We start from the raw sequence: 19,078 nt of genomic DNA, 5'->3' as shown, positions 1-19,078 counted from the left end.
GTTTGTCTTAGAGCGTGACGGCAAGTTCTTTCGACGGTTAAGCTTAGGCACACTTCGAAGTTGGTTAAGGTTAGAGTTTGTCTTAGAGCATGGCGATAGAACGCCAGGTAGTTTGCAGGCTGTTTGACGTGGAAATGGGCAAAGACACAGCTCGTCACGCGATTGGGCAAACGCGTCAGTGGCCAATCAGAGAGCGTCAGTCAGTGGCCAATCAGAGAGCGTCCTGCAGAAATGCGGCTACGGAAAGTATAGACGCATCTGAGCATAGACCACAACACTTCCTGTATTTTGAGCTCATGTGAGAGAGCGGGGGGATAAAATGAATGCATGTTGATTAGAGCCTTGACGTAAGTGGTTGTAGCTGGAGACATGATCCAATATACTTTTATATACGCCTGAGTCTCCTGAACACGGAGAGCCCAATCCCAAGTCGATCGGCACTTTCTCGGCCGAGCTATAGTCACTTTTCCGCACCTACTCCCAGGAAGTCGTCTCTGGACAATCTGCACGTGGCTGACTGGTGGTGACATCTCCTCGATCTTAACCCCTCCTTTGGCGCGTGAACAACCGGCGCTGCTCTCGTCAAGACTAGTTGAGGCATAATCTCCCACACAAGACCAAACAGATGCGGCGTTAGCAGTAATTGTCATGAGAATTTTAAATGTTATCACAGATTGCTTTCATTACCAATGGATTTGCTCAATGAATGATAATGTTTATAGGAAGGATTCCTCAGTTTACCTGGTCTTAACCTGTTCACTACCACACTACAGAAGGTTAACCTTTCACTATACCACACTACAGACCGTCTGTAGTGTGGTAATGAAAGGGTTAACCTTCTGTATTGTCGCAGCGAACGGGTTAACCCTTTGGTGGTGTGGTAGTGAAAGGGTTAATGCTAGGTCCTTTGATAGATACACACCAGACAGACATCCGGGTTTTTTGGCTTTTCTCGCCGTCACGCCTCCTTTTGGTGGAAAACAAAACACGGAAGCCATTCCTATAGACTGCTATGGTAGAGGCTACTGTATAAGAGAGCTGTCGGCAGGGAAAGCGTACATGCCGGTTTGTAAATGTTTGTTTTGTTAGAGCATCGAGTTATGTCAAGCAATTGCTTTCCAACACCGGCCGCTAATAATCGACTGCTCAGGCTATTTTGAAAAGTTAAACGTAACAGTCGATGACATTTTGATTCGTCTTCAGGCAAAGAGGAGAAGGGAGTCGAGGGAGGGAGGGAGGGAGGGAGGGAGGGAGGGAGGGAGGGAGGGAGAAATAAACATGAAATAAAGATTTTTAGAGAGAAAAAAACAACCGTTTTGTTACTTTGTACTTTAACGTTTGATACTTGAAGTACATTTTAAAGGGGAACTATCTTATAAATGGCCTTTTTCAGTGTTTAGCATTGTTTCCTAGCTATGTGAACTTATATTAATATGATCTATGTCTCTAATTCTCATATTGGCGCATTCTTCCAATTCTCCTCTCACAATATTCACCCTCACTGAACTAAGTCATCTGAAAATGTGCTGATCTGTGATGTCAGAGAGACACCTCTGCATGATAATGTTCAGGCGAGGCAGTGGTTTACCATTGTGGTTGGAGCCCAGGCTCAAAACGGAGAGGAGATCTTGAGGTAGAAAAATGCTGTTTTTGAGGACTTGATTAGAAATACAAAACAATGAATTAAAAAAAATAAGAAAAATTACAGAGGTGTTCCATAAACTCACAGGAATTGTGTAAAAGTGTAAAATAGTGAAAGAAATAGTAAAATAGTTCCCCTTTAACACCAGATAAATACTTTTGATACTTAAAGGAACACGCCAACATTTTGGGAAATTAGCTTACCGTCTTCTCCAGAGAGAGAGACAAGAAGATAGATACCAGTCTCCTCTCTGTGTGTTCAGTAGAAAGCTATCTGGCTGCACGTTAGCCTAGCTTAGCACAATGAATGGAAGCGGACATGGCCGGTTAGCCTAGGCATTGTCCAACTAACACCTCTCTAAACTAACGTGCAGCCAGATAGCTTTCTACTGAACGCACAGAGAGGAGACTGGTATCTATCTTCTTGTCTCTCTCTGGAGAAGACGGTAAGTTAATTTCCCCAAATGCTGACGTGTTCCTTTAAAGTACATGTTAACACCAGATAAATACTTTTGATACTTAAGTACATTTAACGTGAGCTATACTTTTGAGACTTTTACTGAAGTGGTTTTCTCACGGGTGACTTTAACTTTGACCGGGGAGCCACTTTCAAGTGAGATATCATTACTTTCAAGTATGGCTTTCAAGTATTTTATACACCACTGCTTTGGGGGATGGGAGGAGGGGGGCAGGCATTTACAGCATTGTAATTGAATGTTGCATTGCGAAATATTACAATTACAGTACATCATTCTCTTCGCCAAACAGGGCATTATTATTATTATTATTATTATTATTATTATTATTATTATTATTATTATTATTATTATTATTATTATTATTATTATTATTATTATTATTATTATTATTATTATTATTATTATTATTATTATTATTATTATTATTATTATTATTATCATTATATAGAGAAAATAATATTTTTAACCAAAAGTGTCAAACTCTTCATCAGACCCCAGAATTGTTCCATTTACCAAAGCATCGGTTGAATGTAGGAAAAGAAAAGAGAGATAATCTCATAGCTTATATTGAAATACACAGATATGCTACTGTACATAAATAAGTCAAGTTGATGAACATGTTGAATCGCCTGATATGATGTCATATTCATCACCCGTGTGTCATAATGGAACATTATTCCCTCCACCACCACATACATGCCACGTGCCTCTTAAATCAACTTGTCATCCTTTGAAATATTGTTTTGGGTATAAGTGCCTGCCTGAGTCCCAGTTGGGTGGAGTTTGTGTTTTTTTGCATGTATTATATAACATTGTGTTATTTGCACTGCAGGTAGGATCAATCAAACGCAGAGCTCTGAAGGATCTCAAGCGTTATTGAATCGAGGTCTGAGCGAACAGTCAGAACAGTCAGAACAGTCCACTTTCCACTACACCGCAGTGACTGAGTGAAATTATATTTTATACCAACCGTATTCAGCTTATGTCTCTGTACACACTGAGGGGCCACTATGCCCCCCCCCCCCCCCCCCCCCTTTGTCCATACTTTCACCTAGAATGATAGGACCAGGATGGAGCCACTGGTGTCGTGAAACCGGTTACCACGTTACCGCTGGGCATGCAAACCTGCGAGGTTCCCGTCCTCGTCGTATCATTCCTCCTCGCCCCGCCGTCCGTCTCTACACCTCGCCCTTGGGCTTGATCAGGTGCCCGTTGAAGGTGATGTAGGTGTCGTAGTCGTCGCTGAAGATGGCGTTCTCCCGCTCGCCCTTGTAGAGCCGCACCCACACGCGGTCCTCCTGCTCCAGCTGCAGCATCAGGCTCTGGCTCTGCATGACGGAGCGGTCGCTGGGCTGGGCGTACAGGATGACCGCCTCGCGCTCGTTGTGCATCACGTGCAGGTAGGTCTCCTTGTGGTTCCACGTGTGCACGTGCAGGCTGAAGTAGTAGATGCCCGCCACGTAGCAGTAGAAGTGGCCCGTGAACATGTTGAAGTGGCCGTAGAGGTTGACCAGCTCCGTGTCGAACACCAGCGTCTGGTAGTAGTCCACGGAGTGCAGCGCCTTCTTGCGGCCCACGGAGAAGGCGGCGTAGTGGGCCTTGCAGGCCTCGCCGGTGGGGCCCGCGCTGCCCTTGGCGCCCTTGTGGCCGCCGGAGCCTCGGGCGCCCGCATGGCCCACTTTGCCGGACTTGCCGTAAGGCCCCCGTTCGCCGCTGTCGCCCTTCTCACCTACAGTAGCGACGACAGGAAGGACAATGGTGATTGATTGATTGATTGATTGATTGATTTAAATGTTACTTGTCCTTTTGGACAAGTTATGTTTTTGTAGGTTTTTATTAGGGATGTCCGATATTATCGGCTGATATCGGCATTAAAATGTGATATCGGAAAATATCGGTATCGGTTTTCAAAAAATATATATATATATTATTATTTATTTTTTTACATTTCTATAACCTTTATTTACCCAGGCAAGCAAGTAAGAACAAATTCTGATTTTATTTATTGTCAAAAGTATGCATAATGTTGTGTTAATTCCACAACAAGAGATATGTAATGTTAATTATTACCTGAAATTATTAAATTTTTTGGGGGGGAACCCTGCATATATCGGTATCGGTTGATATCGGTATCGGAAATTAAGAGTTGGACAATATCGGTATATCGGTATCGGTAAAAAAGCCAATATAGAGCATCCCTAATTTAAATGTTACTTTTCCTTTTGGACAAGCTGTGTTTTTGTAGGTTTTTATTGATTTTTGCTATTGGGTAGTCCGGTAGAGCGAGGGAGGGGGGGAAGAGGGGAGATAGACCGGGGAAGACATTCGGCAAAGATCACCGGGTCTGGGAGTGGAACCCGGGTCGGCCGTGTGGCACCGTAGTGCTGTGTGCGGTGCGCCACTCGGGCGCCCCTGATTGATTGATACCTGATTTAATGTATTTTGAATTTCTTCTTAAAAAAGATGGACAGCTCCATCAAATAGAACAGTCTTGTACAATAAAAGAAAAAGAAAAACAGAATACAAGAATGGCATAAATAAACAACAGTCCTACTGTGTGTGTGTGTGTGTGTGTGTGTGTGTGTGTGTGTGTGTGTGTGTGTGTGTGTGTGTGTGTGTGTGTGTGTGTGTGTGTGTGTGTGTGTGTGTGTGTGTGTGTGTGTGTGTGTGTGTGTGTGTGTACACAGCAACTCTACAAGTCATCTACGGTGATCATTGAAATGTTTTACTTCTACAAAACATAACAACACATCAATAGGATAGTACACTACTTTGCAGCAACAGGTTAAAAACAAGAACACAGTGTCATATAATAGATAGTGAGTGAGTGAGTGAGTGAGTGAGTGAGTGAGTGAGTGAGTGAGTGAGTGAGTGAGTGAGTGAGTGAGTGAGTGAGTGAGTGAGTGAGCGAGCGAGCGAGCGAGCGAGCGAGTGAGTGAGTGAGTGAGTGAGTGAGTGAGTGAGTCAGTGAGTGAGTGAGTGAGTGAGTGAGTGAGTGAGTGAGTGAGTGAGTGAGTGAGTGAGTAAGTGAGTGAGCTGCGGGTCTATGAGATGTTTTGCATATAAAAGTCTGCAAGCCAGCAGCCATTCTTTAGCACATTAGAAGACACAGCTACATGTCTCGATCGATATAAATAGAAAGTGTGACAATTCCTCTGATTACCAATAGACCATGGTATGTTACAGTGCACAGCTTGCTTTATTGATTATAGTTGTTGTGTATTACTGTTCCAACTTTAGTCTCAAAAGACCTCAGTTGTTCCAGTCTTAAAGGAACACGCCAACATTTGGGGAGATTATTATTCCCAAATTCCCTAAAATGTTGGCGTGTTCCTTTAAGGTTGGCTGGGTTGGCTCAGTGCACCCGTGTGGTTGGGAGGCGATGAGTGACCATGTGTTTTCCCTGAAGAGGCCCAACCCACACAGCCCTGATTCTTCCCACATCAAGTCCGACCACAATTGTTGTTGTTCCTCTCTGAGTTATGAAAGACTTCCAATCTTCCAGCCTCCTTCCTCCCTCCTCCCTCCTCCTCCCTCCTCTCTCCTTCCTCCTCCCTCCTCCCTCCTCCCTCCTCCCTCCTCCCTCCTCCCTCCTCCATCCTTCCTCCTTCCTCCTCCCTCCTTCCTCCTCCCTCCTCCCTCCTCCCTCCTTCCTCCTCCCTCCTCCCCCCTCCCTCCTCCATGTGTGTGTGCCTCTGTGTGTGTGCGTGTTTGTTTTTGTGTATGTGTTTATGTGTACATGCGCATAGTATGCAAGGGGTTGTGCAATAGATTCAGGATATGACGCTACTATAGGGATGTGCAATAGATTAATAATGTCTGAGGGGTTGTGCAATAGATTAATGTTGTGATCTGAGGGGCTGTGCAATAGATTAATAATGTCTGAGGGGATGTGCAATAGATTAATGTTGTGATCTGAGGGGCTGTGCAATAGATTAATAATGTCTGAGGGGATGTGCAATAGATTAATGTTGTGATCTGAGGGGATGTGCAATAGATTAATGATGTGATCTGAGGGGCTGTGCAATAGATTAATAATGTCTGAGGGGTTGTGCAATAGATTAATGTTGTGATCTGAGGGGTTGTGCAATAGATTAATGATGTCTGAGGGGATGTGCAATAGATTAATGATGTGATCTGAGGGGCTGTGCAATAGATTAATGTTGTGATCTGATAGATTGATGATGTGATCTGAGGGGCTGTGCAATACGTTGCTGTCACTGGTTGTGTAATGTGTGCAATATGTGTAATCTGATCTACATGTAATGTGTAGTAATGTGCTACAGTATGTGGTGCTTTGTTTATATGCTGTGTGTTTTTATTTTTTATAAGAAATATATATATATATATATATATATGGAGGCAGCTATGTGTGCAGAATTTGAGTCCAAGACAAATGTGCCTAACTGGGACAATAAAGTATATTATATTGTATCGTATCATGTAATGTGTAAATGTGTAGTTGTATAATAATAATAATAATAATGCAGGACCTGTCGCAGAGGTCTTTTAATGGGCATGCAACGTCACTCAATTTAGCGGTTAGCACACAGTGGTTAGTTTTTAACACACACACACACCGGAACACACACGCACGCATTGTCTCTTTAGGATCGCCGATACGATACTCCTCTGCGCTTAACCCATCCCGTCGTCCTCCCCCCCCCCCAAGGGCAGCCGGGAGCAGACGAGGGCCTGGCGTGAGCCACGCCCGGGGACCAATCCAAGTGCTCCTGCCCGTCTTCGTCACGGACGCGACAGCGTGGGCGATCTGTTGTTTTGCATGTTTGATAGTAAAGGGTTAACCTTCTGTCGTGTGGCAGTGAAAGGGTTAAGGTTGGCTGGGTTGGCTCAGTGCACCCGTGTGGTTGGGAGGCGATGAGTGACCATGTGTTTTCCCTGAAGAGGCCCAACCCACACAGCCCTGATTCTTCCCACATCAAGTCCGACCACAACTGTTGTTGTTCCTCTCTGAGTTATGAAAGACTTCCAATCTTCCAATCTTGACGTTTTTCTGGAATCTTGTATTTAAAAAAAATTATAATCAAATCAAACCCTTGCGAGCACGGGGAGAACATGCAAACTCCACACAGAAAGGCCTGGGAGAGACCCCACCTGGGTACCTTGCATCGCAGAAACCTGGTCGCCAAGCGGGAATCGAACCCAGGACCTTCTTGCTGTGAGGCGACAGTGTTAACCACTACACCACCGTGCCGCTTCATGTTTGCATACATGTGCGTGTGTGTGTGTATGCATGCGTGTGTGTGTGGCCTGACTGTACCTTTGAGTATGGTGATGTTGATCTGGGGCAGCACCTGGGGGTACGCCTGGTACTGGGGGGAGTGCTGCTGGGCCTGGTGAGGGTCGATGTACTGAGGGGGGGGCTCCTCTCCCGGCTCACAGCACCGACGACACTCCTTCACGTCACTGCTGCTGCACACAGAACCAGGGGGGTAAAGTACTCGAGTAATTGTACTTCGTTACAATACTTGAGTAGTGTTTTGGGGGGATTTGTACTTTATACTCGAGTATTATTAGGTTTGTGTACTTTGTACTTTTACTCGATTACATTTCAGAGAAAAAAAACATACTTTTTGTACTCCTTACATTTAAAATGCAGACCTACAAAGTACAAAGTACAAATCTCGCAGGTCCAACTATTTTAATTAGTATATTTGATTCTCTGGCGGAACTAATGATAACGTTATTAATTCTGCAACCACGCTTTATTTAAAAACAGCCAATCAAATCCCCATCAATGGACGATGAACCCGCCCATACCCATGCTGATTGGTCCTTGTGCAAGACTAGAAAGCGGGGATCTTTGATTAAACACCTGCTATCGGAAGAATAGATAGTCAGAAAAAAGGTTTTAATTTTTACTTTTTAGTACTTTTAAAAGTTGAAACTTTTTAACTTTTACTCAAGTGTGTTTTTATCCAGATACTCTGACTTTTACTTGAGTCAGATTTTGAGACGGTACCCATACTTTCACTTACCATTTTATATACAGTATTAGTGTTCTTTATTGTTGAAACATAAACTGCATGGAAAAGGTTGGATGCTGAGTGAATATGGTACCTGGCATCTCGATGGAAGTCCCTGGGGTCGTACCGGTCCCTGTTCTGCTCCGGGTCCTGTCTGTGGTCCTGGTCGTAGGGGGTCCGGTAGGGTTCTGTCTGGATGGCAGAGAGCAGCAGCGGCAGCAGGGCCCACACACACAGCCCGGTCATCTGTGGGACAACGGACGTCATTACTGACTTTGAGATGAGGCACTAAGTCCAGGGTGAGAGAACTGGTCCACGATCTGATAATAATGGGAAATATTATCCTCAACGTATAATAATAATAATAATAATAATAATAATAATAATAATAATAATAATAATAATAATAATAATAATAATAATAATAATAATAATAATAATAATAATAATAATAATAATAATAATAATAATAATAATAATAATAATAATAATAATAATAATAATAATAATAATAATAATAATAATAATAATAATAATAATAATAATAATAATAATAATAATAATAATAATAATAATAATAATAATAATAATAATAATAATAATAATAATAATAATAATAATAATAATAATAATAATAATGATAATGATAATGATAATGATAATAATAATAATAATAATAATATGTTTGATTTGTAGGGGCGCTATATAATTGTGGAACTGATCCCAAAGCGCTACAGTGTAAAATAACTAGTAAGAGAGTAAAAAAAATTAAAAAATAACATAAAATAAGCAAGACTAAAACTAGTAAATTAGTAAAAAAAAGAACATGGAATGTGAAGGGCTAAAACTAGTAAAAGAACATAAAATGTGTGGAGCTAAAACTAGATAAAAAAATCAACAAAAGGCTCTATTAAAAAGGGGTGTTTTGAGGCCCTTTTTAAAAGCGTCCACCTTCTGTGCTGCTCTCAGGTGGTCAGGGAGAGTGTTCTACAGACTGTGGTGCTCTCAGGTGGTCAGGGAGAGTGTTCTACAGACTGTGGTGCTCTCAGGTGGTCAGGGAGAGTGTTCTACAGTCTGTGGTGCTCTCAGGTGGTCAGGGAGAGCGTTCCACAGTCTGTGGTGCTCTCAGGTGGTCAGGGAGAGTGTTCTACAGACTGTGGTGCTCTCAGGTGGTCAGGGAGAGTGTTCTACAGACTGTGGTGCTCTCAGGTGGTCAGGGAGAGTGTTCTACAGTCTGTGGTGCTCTCAGGTGGTCAGGGAGAGCGTTCCACAGTCTGTGGTGCTCTCAGGTGGTCAGGGAGAGCGTTCCACCTTCTGTGGTGCTCTCAGGTGGTCAGGGAGAGCGTTCCACGGTCTGTGGTGCTCTCAGGTGGTCAGGGAGAGCGTTCCACAGTCTGTGGTGCTCTCAGGTGGTCAGGGAGAGCGTTCCACAGTCTGTGGTGCTCTCAGGTGGTCAGGGAGAGTGTTCTACAGTCTGTGGTGCTCTCAGGTGGTCAGGGAGAGTGTTCTACAGTCTGTGGTGCTCTCAGGTGGTCAGGGAGAGTGTTCTACAGTCTGTGGTGCTCTCAGGTGGTCAGGGAGAGTGTTCTACAGTCTGTGGTGCTCTCAGGTGGTCAGGGAGAGCGTTCCACAGTCTGTGGTGCTCTCAGGTGGTCCGGGAGAGCGTTCCACAGTCTGTGGTGCTCTCAGGTGGTCAGGGAGAGCGTTCCACAGTCTGTGGTGCTCTCAGGTGGTCAGGGAGAGTGTTCTACAGTCTGTGGTGCTCTCAGGTGGTCAGGGAGAGTGTTCTACAGTCTGTGGTGCTCTCAGGTGGTCAGTGAGAGTGTTCCACAGTCTGTGGTGCTCTCAGGTGGTCCGGGAGAGCGTTCTACAGTCTGTGGTGCTCTCAGGTGGTCAGGGAGAGCGTTCCACAGTCTGTGGTGCTCTCAGGTGGTCAGGGAGAGCGTTCCACAGTCTGTGGTGCTCTCAGGTGGTCAGGGAGAGCGTTCTACAGTCTGTGGTGCTCTCAGGTGGTCAGGGAGAGTGTTCTACAGTCTGTGCTGCTCTCAGGTGGTCAGGGAGAGCGTTCCACAGTCTGTGGTGCTCTCAGGTGGTCAGGGAGAGCGTTCCACCTTCTGTGGTGCTCTCAGGTGGTCAGGGAGAGCGTTCCACGGTCTGTGGTGCTCTCAGGTGGTCAGGGAGAGCGTTCCACAGTCTGTGGTGCTCTCAGGTGGTCAGGGAGAGCGTTCCACAGTCTGTGGTGCTCTCAGGTGGTCAGGGAGAGTGTTCTACAGTCTGTGGTGCTCTCAGGTGGTCAGGGAGAGTGTTCTACAGTCTGTGGTGCTCTCAGGTGGTCAGGGAGAGTGTTCTACAGTCTGTGGTGCTCTCAGGTGGTCAGGGAGAGTGTTCTACAGTCTGTGGTGCTCTCAGGTGGTCAGGGAGAGTGTTCTACAGTCTGTGGTGCTCTCAGGTGGTCAGGGAGAGTGTTCTACAGTCTGTGGTGCTCTCAGGTGGTCAGGGAGAGCGTTCCACAGTCTGTGGTGCTCTCAGGTGGTCCGGGAGAGCGTTCCACAGTCTGTGGTGCTCTCAGGTGGTCAGGGAGAGCGTTCCACAGTCTGTGGTGCTCTCAGGTGGTCAGGGAGAGTGTTCTACAGTCTGTGGTGCTCTCAGGTGGTCAGGGAGAGTGTTCTACAGTCTGTGGTGCTCTCAGGTGGTCAGTGAGAGTGTTCCACAGTCTGTGGTGCTCTCAGGTGGTCCGGGAGAGCGTTCTACAGTCTGTGGTGCTCTCAGGTGGTCAGGGAGAGCGTTCCACAGTCTGTGGTGCTCTCAGGTGGTCAGGGAGAGCGTTCCACAGTCTGTGGTGCTCTCAGGTGGTCAGGGAGAGCGTTCTACAGTCTGTGGTGCTCTCAGGTGGTCAGGGAGAGTGTTCTACAGTCTGTGCTGCTCTCAGGTGGTCAGGGAGAGCGTTCTACAGTCTGTGGTGCTCTAAGGTGGTCAGGGAGAGTGTTCCACAGACTGGGAGCGGATGATGAGCAGACAGCCCTTATGGCGTGTAATCATTATCTTTTAGATTTTAGAAAACAGCTGAAAACTCTAAGGCTGGAGCAAAATATATCACATATCATATGTTGAATTATTATAATCAAGTCAGCATGGATAATATATTTTCACATATCCAAGGGGTAGAGGATGTTCTGTTCTGCAGACGATCGTTTGGCTCGGTATAATGTGGAATATAATTAGTCTGTTTTCATCATCTTGCCCAAGATATATGACAACATTTCCACCCTCAAGATGCAACAGAAGAAGTTCCTAATTAGTGACGAGTGATCTCAAAAGATCCTGATCTCTCTAGAGAGGCTCCAAGCATGTCAGCTAACCTTCGTGCCGAGGACCAGGAATCACCAGGAATCAAGGGAACCGGCAGTTTAAACTGTATCTGATTCAAAATGATGGTCAAAGCAATAATCTAAGCCTAATAAAGCCTTTGGTGTTTTGAATAGTCACCCAGTATTTATGAGTATATCTATTTACTGATTCACTCATTTACAAAACCTTCCTTCCTCTGACCCCTCCTTATTTGATACACTTGTTTTTTTTTTAATCCACTTTTTCTCCTCTTTTTCTATTTTTCTCCCATCCCAATTTGAGCCGTGCCAATTCTCCCCTCCCCTGTCTTGATCGTTGCTCGCATGTGCCCCCCACTGGCCGGTTGTAGGGAGGATAGAAGCCCATCACGTGTCCCCTCCGATACACGAGGAGGCAGCCTGTCACATCTTTTCACCTGCCAGCGTGAGGACTCTCATTTTGGCGAGGTGTAACGTTACGTGTGGGAGGCTCACACTACCCCCCGCCATTTTCCTGTCTCTGCTGTGCAGGCGTCCCCCAACCGACCTGTAGGAGTCGCTGTTCACAACGTCCAGATTACCACCCATCGACTTCCCACCCCGCTAACTCTGCCAATTGAGTTAGTATGACGACCGGCCCCAAGCCGCAGGCAACGCTGACAGCCGGATTCGATACCGGTGTATCATGCGTTGGTGACGAGCGCAATGTCCGCTGCGCCACCCAGCCGCCATTATTTGAGACACTTGTTAAAATGGTCATCTACTCCCTATAACACCAGAGCTGCTCACCATATCTCACTAGATGTTCCCCGTATTAACACTTGCTTCTGTCAACCCTCCTTCCAATGTGCTGCTCCCAGCGGTTGGAAGGAGATGCAAAAGACTTTGAACATTTACAAATCGATCCCCCCCTCGCTACTTTTAAAGACTATATCGCAGAGTGTTGTTTACACACATCTGCAACTGTCACCCAGCCTTTTCACTGTAATCGGTCTGTTCTGCTTCATGTATTACATACCTTTATTTGGTTGTTTGTTTGAGTGTATTAATTATTTCCCTTACCTCTGTAATGTATCGCTGCTGGCGGGACAAAACCTCATAACTCCAAAAACCCAACTTTTCAGCAGATGAAAAAAACGAACACAGATTTGAGGGCGAATAGAGTTACGAGGTTTAGACAGATGATTGGTTTAATGCTTTCCCATTGTGTAGACTTTGTAAAACCTACACACACATAAAATTATGGAGGATGATCTACGGAGTTGATTTATAATAAAAATAATAAAAAATGTAAATGGAGTTATGAGGTTTTGTCCCGCCGGCAGCGGTATGTATGTATGTCTCTTTTCTATTTTATTTCTTTATTCTTGTCCCCTTTCCCCATTGCCCTTCCAGGGGACCTTTTGTCATCGTTGTAAATAAGAATTTGTTCTTAATTGACCCGCGTGGTTAAATCAAGTAAAAAACTTTATTTAAACTGGTGCCATATATGTACAGAACAGACCGACAAACATGCCGGTAAGTTCCGTGTATCCCTGGTTAAAGGTTTAAACATGGCCACAGTCAGAGCTGAGGAGGGACTAAGGGTCACTGACTGCTTGTAAACATAGAGTGAGAAAATCCTGTTCCTCATGGCGCCATGAGACGGGGAGGAACTGAGGCGCGGAGCTCCCTCGCTACTTCCGTCACCGGCGGCTGGGAAAATAAGCAGACCTGGGATTCCACTGAATGAACGGCGTGAGAAGTCAAATCGTTTATACCAGTAAAAAACGTAGTGGAGGCTTGTTTGATTGAGCGACAGATTTGTCATGTTTAGAGTCTTAGAAACATGTTGACATTTTAAACTTTAAAGAATGTCATTCAGCGGATCTTTCTTAATCAAATGGATTTTTGTTGTATTTTGAGTGCATACTGATGACTCAAACAACGAGGGCTAATAGGCTTACGATTTGGCTCGTTTTGACATCAAATTGAGAATATATTTGATTTACAATATTGGAATTGACATTCCTGATATTTAAGCGGTTGATTGCTATTGCACAACTCCGCTAAAAACAAGAACACACTGAAGCGTCACTTGTGTGTTTTTGGCTAAACTGACTCCTGGTTGCTTTAGCTAGCGAGTGGAAAAAGCTGTGAGTGAATTTATTTCTTCTTCTGGTGTTACGAACGTGCCACTTCCACCCGGGTGTGCAAGTCCTCCAAGTATTCTGTAGGAAACATGTTGCACAAGTATGTTGCACATTCTCCTCTCCGTGTACTGAACAGTAAAGCTCCAACAGTATGTAGTAGGGGTGTAAAGGTACACGTATCCGTACCGAACCGTTTCAGTGTGTACCATACCGTACCGAGCAGCTGTGTACCGAACGAATACAACGGTATGTTAACCACTAACGACCGCCCACCGGGGGCTGTTTTTTTCACATTCTAATATAATAATAATAATAATATATATATATTTTTTTACATGTCGATTAATAATTTCAATATAGAATATTCGTTGACAGCCCTACAAGTATACAATTAGTTACTGCACACTGTACATCACCCCTGAGTGGAACATGGAAAGCCAAACTTTCCCCCCACTGTACCGAAAACCCGTACCAAACCGTGACTTCAAAACTGAGGTACGTGCCGAACCGTGGTTTTTGTGTACCGTTACACCCCTAGTATGTAGTATGTTGTACGTACTTTATGTTTTCTGCCTAACTAATGGCGTGGTAGCAGGTAGCTCTCTATGTATCTCTATGCTTGTGACCCAGGAATGCAGCTTAAACAACTGATTGCACAAAAGCCTGTTGAAGTCACCTGACTGATGTTGTTGCGTGTGAGCTTGAAAAGTCTTGACAAATGTGTTTTTCTCCAAGTCAGACATGACCTTTATGAGAAAACATAATTTATGGTGATGCATTACAGCAAAAATAATAAAATATAAACTCCAAAAGGCACTGAGCAGTAAGATTGACCATACCGTGCTGGGATACAAAACAAAACATTAATTTCCCCCAAACAAAACAGGGCAGAGAAACATCTGCAAATCCATACAATGTTTAACTCTAGTCAAAGTAATGACTTCCTTTGTAATTTGACAGACAGGAAGCACACTCTGTTTATCAAAGGAGCTGACCCTTTAATCAAAGGAATCTGACCAATCAAAGGCAGACTAGAGTCATTAACCCCGCCTTGATTGTTGTTCTAGTTCAATTAGATGGTAATCCCCCTCCGGTCACGCTCTCATTCATCCATCCCTCGTTCTCTCTTTCTTGTGCTGTCTATAGCTTTCCTTTCCTCCTCTCTCTCTCTCTCTCCCTGTCTTTATCTCGCTAATTGTTTGCATTTTAACCGTCATTAACCTGGGGTCATCCTTTGTGTGTGTGTGTGTTTTTTCTTTTTTTTCTTTTTCCTTTTTCCTTTTTCCTTTCTTTGTTCTTTCATCCTTTCTTCCCCTGATGTGGTCGGTGATAGTGTGTGTGCCCAGAGATTTTCCAAAACAAGAGCCAGTCACCGTTGAGCAACAGCTCTAGGAGCAACACACACAGATCACTAGTAGGAGCAACAGCTATAGGAGCAAGCAACTAACTTTTTTTTAAAGATTCAAATATATATGGGCGGCTAGGTGGCGCAGCGGACATTGCGCTCGTCACCAACGCAAGAGACTCCGGTCTCGAATCCGGGTGTCAGCGTTGCCTCCGGCTTGGGCCAGCCGTCATACTAACTCGATTGGCAGAGTTAGCGGGTGGAAGTCGATGGGTGGGGATTTGGACGTTGTGGACAGCGACTCCTACAGGTCGGTTGGGGGGCGCCTGCACAGCAGAGACAGGAAGTGGAGAGGGTAGTGTGAGCCTCCCACACGTTACTCCTCGCCAATGAGAGTCCGCGCTTGCAGGTGAAAAGATGTGACAGGCTGCCTCCTCGTGTACCGGATGGGACACGTGATGCAAGGCTTCTATCCTCCCTAAAGCCGGCCAGTGGGGGGGCATATTATGCGAGCAACGTTCAAGACAGGGGAGGGGAGAATTGGAAACACGGAATTGGGATGGGAGAAAAATAGAAAAATAAGGAGAAAAAAGTGGATACATTTTTTTTTCAAATATATATATTTAAATGTTGTATCATTCCATTTGGGCTGTGGGGGTGCTTAATGTCTGAAGGAGTCGACTGAAGGCTTCTTGTCCTCTGCGAAAGCATGCAATTGGTCCACTGATGGATACATCTTGATATTTGTCTAGTCTAGTGTGTTCATTAGACGGGGGAAATCCTCTTTCAGTGCCTCTGTGCCCGTTTTCTTAGGCAGTGAGCCTCTCTGGTATGTGCGGCATTAGCGTTAGCCACGCTTCTAGACCTCTTTGCTTTTGGAAATAATGATAAAACTATTCAAATATATATATATATATATTAGGGCTGTCAAAATTAATGCTTTAACTTTGGAGATTAATACAAATTATTTAAAGCATTAAAATAAATTAATCTAGATGAATCTATGGAGTGAAAAATCTTCAATCTTAGCGCCGCGGATATAAGAAAAAGGTCTAGCTGAGTCAATGTTGATGGTTTTTTTTGAACATTTGTATTTCACAGGAGAGAAACTGTATTCAAAGAAAGCTTTTGAATCTAAATATACTTTCTTTGTGTTGATTTTACATTAATTCCATGATTTTACTCAAGTAAATATCTGTTACAAGCTTCGGGCTTAAGTAGAAAAATGCTATTTTTAATCTAGATTAATCTAGATTAATTACAGAAAATTGTGAGATTAATTAGTTAATTTCTTTTAATCTATTGACAGCACTAATATATATATATATAATTTTTTGCATTCGACTAAGAGGTTGGCAGCCGACTACGGCTCCTTTCGATCGATTAGTCGACTAATCGGGGTCAGCCCTATAGGAGCAACACACACAGATCGTTGGAGCAACAGATCACTAGGAGCAACAGACCGCACAGATGGAACACACACACACACATCCATCTCCAGCAGGGCAGTGGTTTCCTTTGTACTCTGACTAGCTGCGGTGGTTTAAAAACAAATGGCTCAGCTCCCCGTCAAAGAAAAGATCTTTAGTTTTTAGTTTTTGTGTTTGTCAACCAGTTGTTGTAGTAAATGAAGACAGACAGCCCGGCCATTAGCAGCGAGTGAATGAGTGGGAGACTTGTTTGTACTGGCTGAGGCAACAGAGGTTTCACACACACACTGTCCAATATGATGAAAGACTGGACACGAGAATCTGAAATATCATGGAAAAAAACCAGATCGGCACGGAGAGGTGGTGGGGTGGGGGGGGGCCGTGGGGGTGATGATGTCGGGTCGTCAGGTCATGTATAACAACTTGAACAAAGCAAGTGGGATGGATCAGAGGGATGAGTAAGCACCAAAGGGGATTTATGCACTATGACACACGTGCACATGCTTAAGTGTGTGTGTGTGTGTGCGTCTGTGTGTGTGTGTGCGTGCGTCTGTGTGCGTCTGTGTGTGTGTGTGTGTGTGAGGACGGCGAACGTGTGATGTGTAAGGCCCTAATGCAGCGTTCAGGGTCAAAGGTCAGCGGAGTGAACACATGAGATTAACCAGGGATTAAAGACCGCCTCAACCAATAGCACAGAAGCCTTTGAACTTCACCACCGACAACACCGTGAGGGCCGCCATGGGACACACACACACACACACACACACACACACACACACACACACACACACACACACACACACACGCTTACTATCACTAATCCTCAATAGGACTATAGGTGAGAAGTCAATGAATGCTTGTTGGCTTTGAAGACGGCATGGCCCCGCGAACAACAAAGACTCGCACAGCGTTCCGCCTTTTAATTCCGCTCGATCTTTTGAAACCCGATTCTCACGCCGCCGCCTCCTCGGTCGTGACAGGCCGTGTCGAACCCCCCCCCCCCCCCCCCTCGTGACGGAACATTCCGGAGCATTCCAAGTGTTTGCCGCAGATTAGAGTAGAGTGGAGTTATTTACCGGGAGACATATTATTCACGTATATATACACAAAACGCCAAACACTGTCTTTTCATGGTAAACCATCCTATACGAACCCCCGCCCACCCTTTCTTTCCCAGTGTGTTCCCAGTGTCTCTGTGGGCGGGAGCGCTTTGTTCCTTATATGCACTTTGAAAAATGGCCCTTTTTTTTTTTACGGCTGGGTGGCGTAGCAGAGATTGCGCTCGTCACCGACGCAAGAGACACCGGTCTCGAATCCCGGTGTCAGCATTACCTGCGGCTTGCTTGGGCCAGTCATCATACTATCTCAATTGACAGAGGTATAGCGGGGTGGAAGTCGATGGGTGGGGATCGGACGTTGTGGACAGCGACTCCTACAGGTCGGTCAGGGGGCGCCTGCACAGCGAGGGAGGGAGATGGTGAGGGTATAGTGTGACCTCCCACGCGTTACACCTCACCCAATGAGAGTCCGCGCTGGCAGGTGAAAAGAGGTTGCTGGCTGTCTCTCCTATGTGACGGAGGAAGCATCTGTTAGACTTCAGGACTCCCTAGAAGACTGACCAGTGGGGGGCACATGCGAGCAACGACCAGGAAGGGGAGGGGGGGGGGGGGGGAATTGGCATGGCGACGAAATTGGGATGGGAGAAAAATCAGAGAAAAACAGGAGGAAAAAGTGGATCAAAAAGAAAATGGCCCATTTTGTTCTCCATCATTTGAGAAAAGAAAGAGGGGAAAAACACTATGGATGTTTACTGTACACTGTGTGGCTCCAGAGACCCTTCCCTTCTTTCTTTCTCTCTCTCTCTCTTCTCTCTCTTCTCTCTCTTCTCTCTTCTCTCTCTTCTCTCTCTTCTCTCTTTTCTCTTTCTTTTTTATTTAGTTTAGGCTTCATCGTGTTGACGGTCCCACGTCTGATCCCTGTCCATTTATCCTTCCTATACATCCTGTGGCTCCGAGGCCCAGGGGTTTGCTTACATTAGAGCAACTCACACATATACATGAAAGCCCACACGCACACACACAAACACACACACAACACACACAAACTCTCTCTCTCTTTCTATCTATCCATTTATCTTTCTGTCATTCACACACACACAGACACACACACACAGACACACACACACACAAACGCTCTCTCTTTCTATCTATTTCTCTTTCTGTCTTTCACACACACACACACACACACACACACACACACACACACACACACACACACACACACACACACACACACACAAACTCTCTTTCTATCTATTTCTCTTTCGGTCTTTCACACACACAAACTATTTCTGTCACTGTCTGTTTCTGTCTTTCACACACAAATTATTTCTGTCTCTCTTTCTCTCTGTTTCTGTTTTTCACACACAAATTATTTCTGTCTCTCTTTCTCTCTGTTTCTGTCTTTCTTTCTCTTTCACTTTCTTTCTTTCTTTCTTTCTTTCTTTCTTTCTTTCTTTTTCCTTTTGTTCTTTCATTGTTGCTTTGCCTTGAACTTGACCTTGACCTTATTATGGCCAAATCATACATCTATAGGGGAAAATCTCCTCTTTCCAATGGCAGTGTTTAATCTGGATTTAGTCATCTCCTCGCTGTTTTACTATAAAAGAGAGATATAATTAGCATTTTTTCCCGATATTCTTATTTTCGGTAAATCTTAAAAACATCGGTAAACAAACG

At 44.7% G+C, this 19,078-nt stretch overlaps 1 protein-coding gene across 3 annotated transcripts in view; it reads right to left on the bottom strand.

The window, feature by feature from the left end:
• Nucleotides 1-3,166: 3,166 nt before the first annotated feature.
• c1qtnf1 (C1q and TNF related 1) overlaps nucleotides 3,167-19,078 on the bottom strand; it is a 25,906-nt gene continuing 9,994 nt past the window's right edge. The window contains exons 2-4 of one of the 3 annotated variants that reach the window (XM_084338811.1): nucleotides 8,202-8,353; nucleotides 7,402-7,553; nucleotides 3,167-3,849 (exon numbers count right to left, since the gene is read on the bottom strand). In XM_084338811.1, the coding sequence (XP_084194937.1) occupies nucleotides 3,299-3,849; nucleotides 7,402-7,553; nucleotides 8,202-8,353 (855 nt within the window). In that variant the 3' untranslated portion in view covers nucleotides 3,167-3,298. Of the gene's footprint in view, nucleotides 3,850-7,401; nucleotides 7,558-8,201; nucleotides 8,354-19,078 lie in introns of all 3 variants that reach the window. The other 2 variants (XM_084338812.1, XM_084338810.1) reach the window with 2 other exon arrangements.

Source organism: Notolepis coatsorum, assembly GCF_963971535.1.
Source record: "Notolepis coatsorum genome assembly, contig: SCAFFOLD_364, whole genome shotgun sequence".
Classification (NCBI taxonomy): Eukaryota; Metazoa; Chordata; class Actinopteri; order Aulopiformes; family Paralepididae; genus Notolepis; species Notolepis coatsorum.
Note: the sequence above shows the minus strand (reverse complement) of the source record. Positions and strands in the feature narration are given on the sequence as shown.